Here is a 13,346-nt window from a genome sequence, read left to right on the forward strand (position 1 = left end):
TTCCGGTGCTAGGTTGTAACTTTGAAAATGAACTTAACAATTCTTAGAAAATGCAAAATAACCATTTTCTTTCTTATTTTCTGGTTCTGTAACATACTTTCATTTTCTTGAAAGTTTGTGTAAAAGCTTTACAATGAACCAAACCTAAAATTGTTGATGACATTTTCTGACAATTTTTACATTGAAACAAACGGAACTACCAAAAAAAAAAAATTTAGCAAAATTTTAGAGAATTGAGATGAAATTCCATTTTGGGTGAAATAGATATTAGAAATTAGGGCAATTAACAATTTGAAACTAGCCTCCAACAAGGTGTCCGAGTTGGTTTGAGGCTCTGGCAAATTGTTCAGGGCTCTTATGTTTCACTCTTATCCTTGATTTTTACCTGGGGATTGACCTTAGTCTGTGGATCCTAATATAATTTTAGACATGCATCATTACAACCTACCCATTTTATTACAAAGTGATGGTAGGAATACATGCAACCCCCTCTTGTAAGCTGTAATTAGAAAGGCTAAATCAGGCTCATATTTTTCAAAACCTCTCTTCTATTCTCATATTTCTCCTGAAAATTTTGATGCCTGGAGTTTGGAGGCTAGGGGCACTGTACACAATGGCATGTAAGGATAGGGCTCACGCATACTTGTCTCTGCAGTGTCGCCATTCTTCACAATGAGAGCAGTGCCCATACCCCAGGTAGTATGTCTTTCCATGTGACAGTGCTTGAACCATACACCTACAGAAGTCATCATTTTATCATTTTAGGAATGTGTCACTTTTAAAATTAATGAAATAGTACTTATTTTAACTAAAAGGCAAAGTGGTGGCTAACCCATCTGTGTGGAACTTGTTTCTAAAGCGTTTTTGTTATCATCTAAGTAGATGAGTTATATATATCGGAGTATAATGAGATACAATCAAATAGCTCTACTCATAACATTTATGCATGTGTAAATCTCAAGTAATATTTTATCCAAATAAGGCTTAACTCAAAAGATCTAACCCATCACTATATTTAAAGGCATCCTATTATAAACAAAGGCTTTTCCCATGAAGTATACTAAACAATCTAAATGATTAATTTGAGCTGGAATTTGAACAAAGATCATTTAATCATATATTTACAATGTCAAACCGCCATTACATGCTTTATAATGAAGACTAAAGGAGAATATAAGACTTAGAACGTGTAAACTAACGTGTATTCATTCTATGATCTTGCCTGTGCATGCAGCTCAGTACCTGTTCAGACAGCATGCAACAATGTCAAACCTCCATTCCGTGCTCGCTAATCGAGTTCAGACAGCAAAAGGTCAGTTACTCTTATCATTTTATTAATGTGTAATCAACAATCAGGATTTAAAGTAAACATCTGCTTGAACTGCAGTAGGAATCTGACCTAAAACAAGGGGGACAACTTTCTCCACATCATACATCAGCAAGAATGTTATCAATGCTGAGCTAATGCAAAAAAAATAAGGGTCAGAATTCCATGATGAATAAGATTTCCTGCAACCAAGGTAGTGAAACTGCTGGTTTGGCATTTTCTTTACCAGTGGAGACTTGTAGTGAATTTCAGGACCCAGAGATAATGGCACCGAAGGCATCAAAACCATCTGCAGATATGCACATTGGCTATAGCATGGAGTTTAGCACTTTTTTGCATATTTTATGATATCAAGGTTGGTACCTTTCGTACACCAAAGAGCATATGGCTATTCCCTATGAATTATACTGCACTCCAACCAGCTCTCTTTCTCACTCCTTTTTCCTTCATGATTATTTTCACATGCTCTGCCTCCTCCCACCTCCCTGTAGAGGTGTATAAGTTGGAAAGCGTTATATAATAGCCATCATTTCCTGGGTTGGAGGCAATAGCATGCTTCGCAATCCTTATTCCCATCTCACTATTGTGGTGAATTTTGCAAGCACTTAACAAAGCACCCCACAAACCCCCATCAGGGTCCATGGGCATCGAGAGAACCAAAGCTTCAGCCTCATGCAGATTACCTGACCGACTAAGAAGATCAACCATACAAGTGTAGTGCTTCAATGTGGGTCTCACAGAAAAATCACCCATTCTATCAAACAGCCACTTTCCTTCTTCAACAAGCCCCACATGCATACAAGCTGAGAGAACAGCAAGAAAGGTGAGCTCATTTGGTCTAACATTTGATTGCAACATCTGCTGGAAAATCTCTATCGCAGATTCTGCATCTCCATGCAATCCATAACCAGAGATCATCACATTCCAAGAAATAACATCTTTTTCTATCATTGAGTAAAATATTTCTCTTGCTTTTTTGAGCTGCCCGCATTTTGCATACATATCAACTAATGCAGTTTCAAGAGATAAATTAAACTGAAATCCCCCTTCCTTGATGTAATTGTGAACCTGTTCTCCTTTCTCCAGAGATGCAATATGAGAACAACCAGAGAGCACTGTCACCAATGTTGCTGAATTAGGCTTGAAGCCTTTCAAAACCATTTCATCAAATAAGGCTAAAGCCTCGGCAGAATGCCCACTATGAGTATAAGAAGAGATCAAAGTGTTCCACGTGACAGTATCCTTTTGTGTCCCACAAAATATTTTCCATGCAATGGTTAATTTCCCACTCTTACCATACATGTCTATGAGTGAATTGGCAACTGAAACATTCTCATACATAAGACTTTTAATCGCATAGCAATGAAGACATCGACCTAGATGGAATGCTTCTAATTGGGAACATGAAGAAATCACAGATACCAAACTGTTTGAATCGGATTCAATGCCTAGATGTTGCATTTCACTAAACAATTCTACACATTTGGCTCTTGGCCCGATCTTACCATAACCAGACACCATTATGTTCCAAGACTCTGTGTCCCGATCGTGTACTCTATCAAAGAGCTTCTTGGCAAAAGCTAGAAGTCCAAACTTACAGTACATTGACAACAATGCATTACGGACCATCTGATCTACTACATAATTTTTCTTTATGATTAAACCATAGAAGGCTTTTCCTTCAGAGATCCTCATAGAATTACAAAAACCCGAAATTACACAACTGATAACAATTCCATCCGGATATATGCCAGCAGCCTGCATTTCCATAAACATGCCTAAACATTTGGTGAGAAACCCAAATTTTGCAAAAACACCAATGATTGATGTCCATGAGATAAGATCCTTGTTGAAAACATCACAAAACGAAAGATAAGCTTCCTCATGGTTACCACACTTGGAATACATTGACAATAGCGAAGACTGAATGGCATGAGAACACCCAATTCCAATTTTTACTGCTAAACCATGTAAGCACCTACCTTCCAGCGAAGCCCCCAAATTCCCACAAGCTTGAAACCCACCTTCCAATGTTCTAAAATTCGGCCTCTCACTATCCCCACCAACCTTGTGCATCTCACAAAGACACTCTAACCCCTTCTCACTCTCGTCATTCTGCACATACCCAATTACAAGTGCTGTCCAAGCAACCACATCCCTTACAAAAATTTCATCGAACACAAGAGATGCATCCTCCATACAACCACACTTCGAATACATATACACAAACGAAGACCCAATTGCTGAATTTCCTGCAACAAGTCCAAGTTTTGAAACCAACCCATGTATGGTCATGCCATAATTTAACGATGAAAGCTCCGCACAGGCTGCAGCAACCATTGGAATGGTGAAATGGTTAGGTTGGGTATCAGATAACCGCATTCGGAGATATAGTTGAAGAGCTTGTGGGTACTCTCCATTGGAGAAATAAGCTTTGATTACAGAGTTCCAAAGGAAAGTATCTCTGAAATAAACTGAATCAAATACTTGAGTTGACAAGTTGGGTTTACTGAAAGAAGCATAGAGAGAGATGAGCTTTGATGCTATGAAAATGTTATTTGTGTGACCAGTTGTGATAATGTAAGCGTGTGATCGGAGGAGAGATTGCAGGTCAGTGAATTGGTTGGAGAGGAAGAAGTTGATCCGACAGTTAAGGTACTTGACTACATAAGACGCTGAAGATGAATATAAACGTTTATGGAGGTAGTTGGATTTGAATCCCAGCATGGGAATTCTCTAAGGGCTCGTTTGAGAGAAAGGGAGCAAATTACACCAAGGGGCAAGAAAGTTGAGAGACAGCCGGATATGGGTTTTGATTACAGTTGCAGAGAGAGAGAGAGAGGGGGGGGGGGAGGTTGAAGTCGCCGGAAGTTGCAGAAAAACTTTATGAAAAAAATAAATAAATAAAACCATAACAAGACCATCTCTGGTGGCCAGAATTAGTGTATCAGAACAAGAAACCACTCCTGGGCAAACATTTTCCAACTCCTGCTTTATCATGTTGACATAATTAAACCCCTTGAGTTTTAGGTTCGGAATTGCATTCTTTTCGATGGAGTACCTCTTATTATCATTGCTGTCATCTAGAACTGAAGCATCACAACCCTGAGAACGTAAATAAAAACCACAAATTTATGAACAATTAAATCAATAGCAGATGAAAATAAAGAGTCACAATCAAGAGAACTCCATACCCCTATCAATATAGAGGAATTCAAAACCCAAGAACAATAACAATTTAATGCCCAAATAATCAAATTCACATCAAATTGACACTTGAAAACAGTTTTAGAAACAAAAAAACTCTCGGCAACATCATCATCATCCACAAAAAAAAAATACCTTCATGCATGCATCAACATAGATCAAGCATGATTCATTAACTAATGGAATTCAGAAACAAAGGTTAGAATTGAACTGATTTTCTTAAACCCAATTCGAATCCCAGCACTGCACTGAAAAGCTGATTGCTCGAAGAAGGAACGAGAGAATGAGAGAACGAGAATAGAGAGATGAGGCGATTAGAGAGGCTGAAATGATTTTGCCGATATGTGTTTTGATATTCTGATTTTTGTAGAATTTGTAGATTTCAGTTGGATTTGGAGAGAGAGAGATGTGGCGATTAGGGAGGCTGAAATGATTTTGCCGACATGGGTTTTGATATTATGATTTTTGTAGATTGCAGTTGGAGAGAGAGAGAGCGAGAATAGAGAGATGAGGGCTGAAATGATTTTGCCCAACTAACCCTACCAAAAAGGGTAAAATGGTAATTTCATTATTATCATTTCCAAACAACAATATTACCGATTCCTTCATTTTTTCTCCTATTTATCCAAACATGAATATAAATTATAGTTATCCTCTCATAATCCTTTTCTTTCTTTTCTTTCCTGTGTATCCAAACGAAGTGTAACGTCTACAAGGAAAAAAAGAGAATTTCTTATGAATAACTTTATGTTGTGGATGATTAATATACTGTTAAAAGCATGAACACATTATTTTGTTGAATTTTTTTTTTTTTTTTTGAGTTACAGTGATAAAATTCTATTCATGAAATTCTTTTTCTATTTATTGAATATATATATATATATATATATATTAGTATTTTTATTGCACAAGAATGATATAAATCTTAATCTTTCAACTTATAGTCACATAATCACATTAGCATTCTCATAATAGAAACATGTGTACTTGTATTCAAATAGCATAATTTTACAATAAAAAATCACATTCCTAATTATTCATAATTCAATTATTCTTAAACTCATAGTATCATACATATTTAAAATTAAAAAAGAGATAATAAATAGTTATTCTTAAACTTAACATAATCTTACCTATTTAGAATTAGAAAAGAGATAATAGATACTTTTGTAACTTTTTCTTATTTTTGTTTAGTGATTTTCTAATATTAAACTTTGCCTAGTTGTTCAAGTTTATTTTAAAATGTCAAATGTGATATACATATTGATTTAGTTTATCATAAAAAAAGAAAACAAATCTGTTGTAGTCTAGTTGGTCATAATACTAGGCTCTCACCTGAGAAACCCGGAATTTTTTTTTTTTTTGTTTTGGTCATAATTCGTCATTTTGTTTTTTTTTTAAATTCGCTGCTAAGCCATGTATATAATAAGCATAGACCGTCACTGGACCACCCAATATAATTTATCTCTCTCCTAATTTTCTATTCTCAATGACCAAATTTTCTGCGCTCTCTCTCTCTCTCTCTCTCTCTCTCTCTTAAGCTTTGGTTTTTTTAATTTGAAAATTCTAAAGCTCCAATTCATTATCTTTGTATTTTTTTTTATAAAATTTATGCATTAAAATAAATTGAGAGAAAAAAAAAATCGATATTTATTTCTTTAATGAAAATTTTTAGTTACAATTTTTTTTTTTTCTGAAAGGTTAAGCAACTGACATAAATGAGTGGTAATTATATAATGTGCCTTTGATCAGATAGCCCAGTACACTATGACAAAAGAAATACCAATGAAGGGCAAATAAGGGACAAGCCCAGTCCAATGAACAAAACAAATAATTGCAATTAACGACTAAATTATCCGTTTAATGGTGGGTATTCGTGTTAACTTTTCAGTGATGATACTCTAGCTAGTAAGAAGTAGGGTGATTGTGATGAAGCTCGGTCTAGAGGACGCGGTAAAAGATAGTGACAAGGCGACGAAAAATTCTGATCACTTAGGATGGTCCTGAAGTAGAGTAACCTTTGAAATTTTTTACATTTCCTTTAATTTTCAAGTTATAGCCTTTTTATCCTCACATCACGCACTGACACACACACATTCAGTTCCAAGCTAGGTAAATTCCAAGCTTCTCATAAATTACCCCGAACAATTAAATTGTCAAACTCCTTTGAATATTGGTCAAATTTAAAAGAAACGGGCCAACATTTAACTCCCAATCCTAGAATTGTTGCGGAGTTTTGACCAAATATTTAATTTTAAAGTTGGCTCATAGTCACACACTTCTCTCTAAAGCTTTTTTCAATATATTTTGTATAAATTAGATGAATTGGAGATGACATAAATGAATGATTATTAAAGAAAATAAAATGACTGGATGATGTGGATAGTTCCTTTTAAAGTTTTAAGATGTTTATTACTATTTTTTTCTCAATTAAGATGTTTATCAAGTTAGGTTCAATTCCTCAGAATTTGTGCTTTAATTATATAATTGTGCCCTTCATATACCATTAAAAGAATTTGATCCGCTACGTAGAGGAGCAGGCAAATCAAAGAGAAGCTATGAACCAGTAACCCAACTCTTCAACTAAATCAGCCACATTCAAATCACAAATACATATAGATAGAGAATGTAAACGAACACTAATTAAATTAAACCAAGCTTCGTAGGTGAAACCTGACCTATAAAGGTTAATACTAATTATTCAAAAAAAATCATAATTTTTCGGTAATATTAAATGTCTATTTTCTATTTTTTTCATTTTAAAATCAATCAAAATACTAATTAAATATTTGTTTAATTCTACTGGTCCTAAATTGAGCCCACTAAGTGCGGCCACTACAACAATTATAGTCTCTACCCTCTAGTAGCAATTTTATTTGCAGTTAAAAAGGAAAAAAAAATTTGGCTACTTGGCGACATTTATAGACACCATTATATTTGCTATTATAGCCTATACTTTTTTTTTTTTTTTGGATTAATTATAATGACACCCCTGAGGTTTGCTGTAATGACAGCCAAATATAAGTTAGGCCTTTTTTTGAACAAAGATACCCCCTATCAGAAATTCAATCCAAATAGTCCCTAAAAAAATATGAAAAGTCAAGATTGCCCATTAATATTTTATTGCTTTTAATGGTAAAAAATCAAAACTCTTAAAAGACCAAATGGCCATTTAGTGTGAGGACGAATAACCACATATATTGGCACCACCACTCACCATTGCCGTTGCCGCCGCTCATTACTTTTTTTCCTCAGTTTTGTCTACCCCCAAACCACTGAACCTAACTTCCCCCCCCCCCCCCCCCCCCCCAAAAAAAAAAACCCACCGAACCACCCACACCATCGTCGCCACCTCTCTTCTCTCTCTCTCTCTCTCTCCACCACTTCTTTCCACCTCCATATTGAACACTTCTTTTTCTGGACCAAACACGCCTCCAAAAACCCCCAATCCAAAAATTGCCAACACCCCAACCCAATTTAAGAATTTTTGCCACCTATGCCACCGCTGGCTGTGGCAAAATAGATGGCGGTTGAGACACCCACAACCTTTAGCTTGAAGAATTTGATGAAAGCATTCACAGTTGATGAGATCGATCGGGATGAAAGAAGATTGGTTCATTTGGAACTTCTATAAGTCATTCTTGGGTTTCGGCGAAGGTGATGACCAGTGATATTGGATTGGGCTTCGGCAATGGCAGAACCGTGATGCGATTTCGACGTCTACGGCAACTAGGGTAATATGCATATGTGTATGTGTATGTGATGTCAACAATTGGGATCGTCATATTATATATATATATATATATATATATATATATATATGTAATAGGCATCATGGGTAAAGAAGAAGGTGAAGGCGCCACCAACGGGGATCTTGTATCGGAGGTTGAGATGTCCTTAGAGGAGAATAGTTTGTCTCAGTTTGGGCATTATATGTTTGAATTGATTGCAATTGGATGCTTATATTTATATATAGAGAGAGAAAAGAAATAGAGAGAGGAAGAGGTGGTGGTAAGAAGTGGTGAGTGTGGGTGTGGGCGGTGGCGGTATACTGGTAGACTTGGTAGTTTGAGAAAAATGAAAGAACATAGATAGAGGGGAAGAAAGGGAAAGGAGAGTGAAATTTTTTTTAATCGTGATGCACTCTCTGAGCCATCTGATGTTGTGGTATAGGCCGTATGGCTAGTGGGTGTAAGGGCTAAATTGGTCCATCATAGTTATTTAAATAGGTAATTTTATAATTTAAATAGTTTAATTCAAAAGTCAAAGGGCAATAAGGTCTTTTTTTGCTTGTGTCAGAGGTGGCGGGTGTCGTTGTTCATTTTATCAAATCTGAGGGGGTGTCATTGTTCAAAAAGAGACTAACTTATATATGGCTGTCATTATAGTAAACTTCAGGGGGTGTGAGTGTAATTAATTATTTTTTTAAAAAAAAAAGTTATAACAATATATTTAAATGAAGCAATTTAAAAATAAATAAATAAAATTATAGCTAATCAATATAACTTAAAATTTAAAGCTCAGTTTAGTAAAATAGTTAAACCTTTTAGTAGTAAATATGTTCAAATGATTGAAGCTAGAAAAGTAAATTCATTTATCATGTGGCGTACAAAACTGGGTCAATATCCAGTGAATGATTGGAAAGATTAGTAAATGACATGATTCTTTGGAATTTAGTTACAGTTGATATCAGAGTCAGGCCCAATTCTTAATTTGGTGTCACACCAAGCGCCTGACCCAGAATGCAAGGTTAATTCATTCATAAACCAAATTTACTAGCCAAATAAACCCAATTCAGAACAAAGTCAACAAAAAAATAGTAAACAAATGAATTACAATGCATTTATGAGTTAGGAACAAAAAAAAATAAATGAATTACAACGCATTTATGAGTGTAACTATATCTTAATAACAAGAGAAATAAAAGAAATTTTAATAGTTCAAATCCTTAGGAATTGCATCAAATCGATAAAAAAGAAGAGACTATATGTATCATCATCCTCGGTATCCTCCAAGTATCATCTTCTCTGCGTACAATCCGATATAAAACATTTAAAAATCGATAGATAACATCACGATCTAACTTTATTAATCTTTATTGAAAATGAATATAATATATATTATGCATATATATTACACACACACACATATAATATACTACATATATATAATATATATTTTAATAATCCTATCATAATTATGTGCAACTCCATCAAAATAATCATCTTTCATGAAAATTTTCAATAATTTACTAAAAGATAATCATTAAATCAATAACTATTTCACAAAGTGATAGTACAAAGAGAAAAAAGAAACACTGCAACCAAACATTACCAAACCCCACACAACCATGAAAGATCGTAAGTATGTTACAGACTTCCAGTAAAAGCCTATTAGTTGATGACACATGAGAAAAAAACTTTAATTGTAGTAATTCACGAATATTATGATGGCTCACATGGAAAATAGCATACCAGAACTTCAAAAAGATTTTACTTCAACTAATCTGCATTCTACAATACACTGCATCTAATATTACCCCATTTAGCAAGAAAATTTTTATTACTTTATTTTACTAAAATAAGACAATTTAAAGTTATCAACAGTCAGTGGCGTAGCAATATAACGCTCCTACCTCCCAAAGGGAGGTCAGGGGTTCAAACATGTAGAAGTTATAGGTAATTGTTCTTCTCGCATAATTGGAACGGTAACACTTACTTCCCAACTATGATTTTCCAATTCAATGCCCCTTACTTTTGAACGCGGGTCCTTTCTTAAAAGAATTCCTCTGAAAATTTGGATAAGCAAATAATACAAGAACATCTCTGAAAATAATATAAATGAAAATAGATCAATTAGGAATGAATAGATATCATTCGCAAAATCTGCTATTTAAATGAATAACCAGATGGTCACTGTACTGATACAATATTACTATGCAATAGTAGTAGTAACCCTGTGTCTAGAGAGAGCTTGTGTTTCTAGAGCTTGAAAGACAACACGACATATACACATGGAGAATGGAGGCTGCTCCACCCTAGGAGAAGCCCTAGGCTGAGCCCAATAGTGGGCTCCAAGGGGCTCGTTAAGGCTAAGTTTGGGAAAGTGGAAAAGAAAAGAAGGAAGAGAGAGAAAAGAAAGGAAATAAGATAGTGTTAACTATTTATCATACTTGGCTGATTAGAAAAATAAATAAAAAGTAGTAATTGTGTTTATACATTAGAAGAGGTATTGTTTTTTAAAATCTCACTTACTAACATTATGTGAATAGAAGGATTGCAATTGCAAATGCAAAGAACGTAAATTATTCGAGTCTAATGCTAATCTAATGACAAATAGAATCCCCCTCCCCCCTCTCTGTTTAGCTTTAGGCTCTCTTTTTTACTTTCTCCTCTTTTTCATTATTGCGATAAGAGAAAAAGGAAGAGATTAGGCTTTTCTCTATCCATTACTGTTAGTTTTATATTATACTAATTATTATCAAATATCTGACTTAATTAGACTTGAGAAATACTTGAACTCGAAAGGGTTATGCTAATTGAGGTATTTTTATTTTTTATTTTTAATATATAGGTGCAGGTGGTATGCTTGATTGGTATGAGACAGAGAATTATTACTATTATTTTATATACATGAATCAATGGCGCCTCGGATTGTAAATTCTTGACAAAGGGATTTTTTTTTTTGCCAAGAATCTGTGCAATCTCGATGGAGCCGAACTATAGGATTTCTGGATCAATCAGTAATCACAACTCCTTTGCTCTTGTACAACACAAATATATATGCATGATCTGATTTATACATACATACTTTTATTTACATATTGATATTAATGTCAGTATCCTTCCTCATATACATGTGTATATAAATACAATTTCTTTGATTATTCTATTACAGTGGTTTGTTTTGTGATTTGCTGACCATGACATATTTCTTTGCTTATTGTCTCATATTAATTGATTAAATAAGTAAAAAAGTATCTTTATAAAACTCTTTATATATATTGTTGAATATAAACCACAAATTTTAGATAATTTGACTTACAGTATGTAAGGTACTCGGCATAATTATAATATAATCCGTTTACAACAAAGGATTTTAGTCTATTTTTTTATTTTATATTCAACTTAAAACAATTTTGTTTTAGAATTGGTTACTAAAATCAAATTTTTTCATAAAAATATGTAACAAGATAGATTGCAATAAATCAAAACACTCTAAACATGATCATAGCGGTCTCTATATGTACTAATCATTGTGTTGCTTCATAAGCATATAAAATAATTTAAAGTCAACTAAGTAAAGCTATAGTCAACATAAAGTCAACAATGCTACAAGATTAAGATTAAATCAAATCAACAGAGCACAGTTTTCATATATGAACACAAAGTAAGATCCAACGTTATAGTGGGCAGACATACACACAATCAAAATCAAAGGAATCTAACATTAAGACAAAAACATTGTTATACATACCAATTCCAATTACTTTTAATTGCTGTTGCAGCTATAAACGATTATGGTCTTCAAAAGGTTGTGTCTCCCTGTCGATATATTGGTGGCTGCGGTTGTGGTTGCGGTGGCAGCGCCTACAAATTTCATTTTATTCAAACCTTTTTAATTGAAAACAATTTAAATTTCACTATTCTGTTATTGCGTTTACTCTATATGTGGTATATAAAATTTGGCAACGTTTAAATTTTTACTACGGTTTTTGGATGTAATTTTTTTTTTTTATTTAATTTTTTAAAATTCAGTTTTTTTTTGGGTGTTTAGTTGATTCAAAACTTATTTATTTATCAAAACCTAAAAAAAAAAAAAACTACTTGTTAGTACGACTAATTCGACTCTCTCTATTCACGGACTATAAATCTCTCTACAGATCGCAACAATTAAATTCTCTTCACACTGTACAACTCTCTCTCTCTTCATAGTATACTACTCTCTCTTTACTCTCAGTATTGACTTTCATTATTGTAAAAATATATATATTTCCCTGTGGAAGATATTTGAAATGGTAACAAAAGAAATTGTATGCTTGTGATGTATTGGAGAACTTCAAGAAATAAGAGTTGAAGAAAAATATTAAAATATTATATATACATGCAACACTTTCTTCTATCAACAATTATTAAGAACTATAATACTCATTAATCATGGGCAGACACATGCATAATTATTCCTAAAAAAAAAAAAAAATTAATAATAATAATAAGAATAATGGTTGTAAATGATGGAGTTTTGTTCATGTTTGATCAGCTATTTTCCATTACTCATTAGGCATGGGTCTGCAAGGCATACGCTTAATCATTCCTAAAAAATAAAATAAAAAATATAGTTTTCATTCATTTAGGCCTCTTTATCTTCTTCATTACTGTGCAGTTGTATTATGATTAGTCGTCACTGATGACGTGTTTCTCGCACGATGGTATAGGAGGCATGCCACAGAAAATTAAACAATCATTCAACACATTGGAAATATAATTAATATAATATAATTTTGATGTAAACAAACATTCTTAGATACAGTTAAACCCATATACTGCAATATATTTATATTTAAAATTTTATAATAAAAACTGACGGCGAAAAATGCCAAAAAAATTGCTGCTGCTATATTTGATTTTAAATTAGAGAAGAAATATGATAAGGTGCACCACACTATAACACGCATGAGCTTACGTCACACCTTATTTTTAATTTTATTTGATTAGATGACTAAACTGAAGTTTTATACTGTCTCATACTCCCTCTATCCCAATTTAGATGTCGTTTTTGGGAGGGAACATGTGAGACATGCCTTGTAGGGGTG

At 33.6% G+C, this 13,346-nt stretch overlaps 1 protein-coding gene across 8 annotated transcripts; it reads right to left on the reverse strand.

The window, feature by feature from the left end:
• Positions 1–437: 437 nt before the first annotated feature.
• Positions 438–5,047, reverse strand: LOC132268165 (pentatricopeptide repeat-containing protein At4g39952, mitochondrial-like). Of its 8 annotated transcripts, XR_009469246.1 has the most exons (4): positions 1,554–5,047; positions 1,400–1,461; positions 1,243–1,288; positions 438–736 (listed from the first exon to the last, which is right to left on the reverse strand). XR_009469246.1 is itself a non-coding variant. In XM_059768938.1 (2 exons), the coding sequence occupies exon 2, from the start codon at positions 4,052–4,054 to the stop codon at positions 1,730–1,732; it is 2,325 nt and encodes a 774-aa protein (XP_059624921.1). In that variant the 5' UTR covers positions 4,055–4,432; positions 4,670–5,047; the 3' UTR covers positions 1,298–1,729. The 8 variants fall into 8 exon arrangements, 1 of the variants encoding a protein (XP_059624921.1); XR_009469243.1 differs by having other exon boundaries at positions 1,400–5,047; XR_009469247.1 differs by lacking the exons at positions 438–736; positions 1,243–1,288 and adding an exon at positions 756–1,242 and having other exon boundaries at positions 1,400–1,456.
• Positions 5,048–13,346: the final 8,299 nt, after the last annotated feature.

Source organism: Cornus florida, unplaced genomic scaffold (assembly GCF_030987335.1).
Source record: "Cornus florida cultivar Cherokee Brave unplaced genomic scaffold, ASM3098733v1 CherokeeBrave_3.0.0_Hap2_Chr08, whole genome shotgun sequence".
In the NCBI taxonomy this organism is placed as follows: domain Eukaryota; kingdom Viridiplantae; phylum Streptophyta; class Magnoliopsida; order Cornales; family Cornaceae; genus Cornus; species Cornus florida.

Coding starts and splice junctions, on each gene's coding strand:
- LOC132268165 (XM_059768938.1), bottom strand. CDS start 4,054: ATGCTGGGATTCAAATCCAACTACCTCCATAAACGTTTATATTCATCT.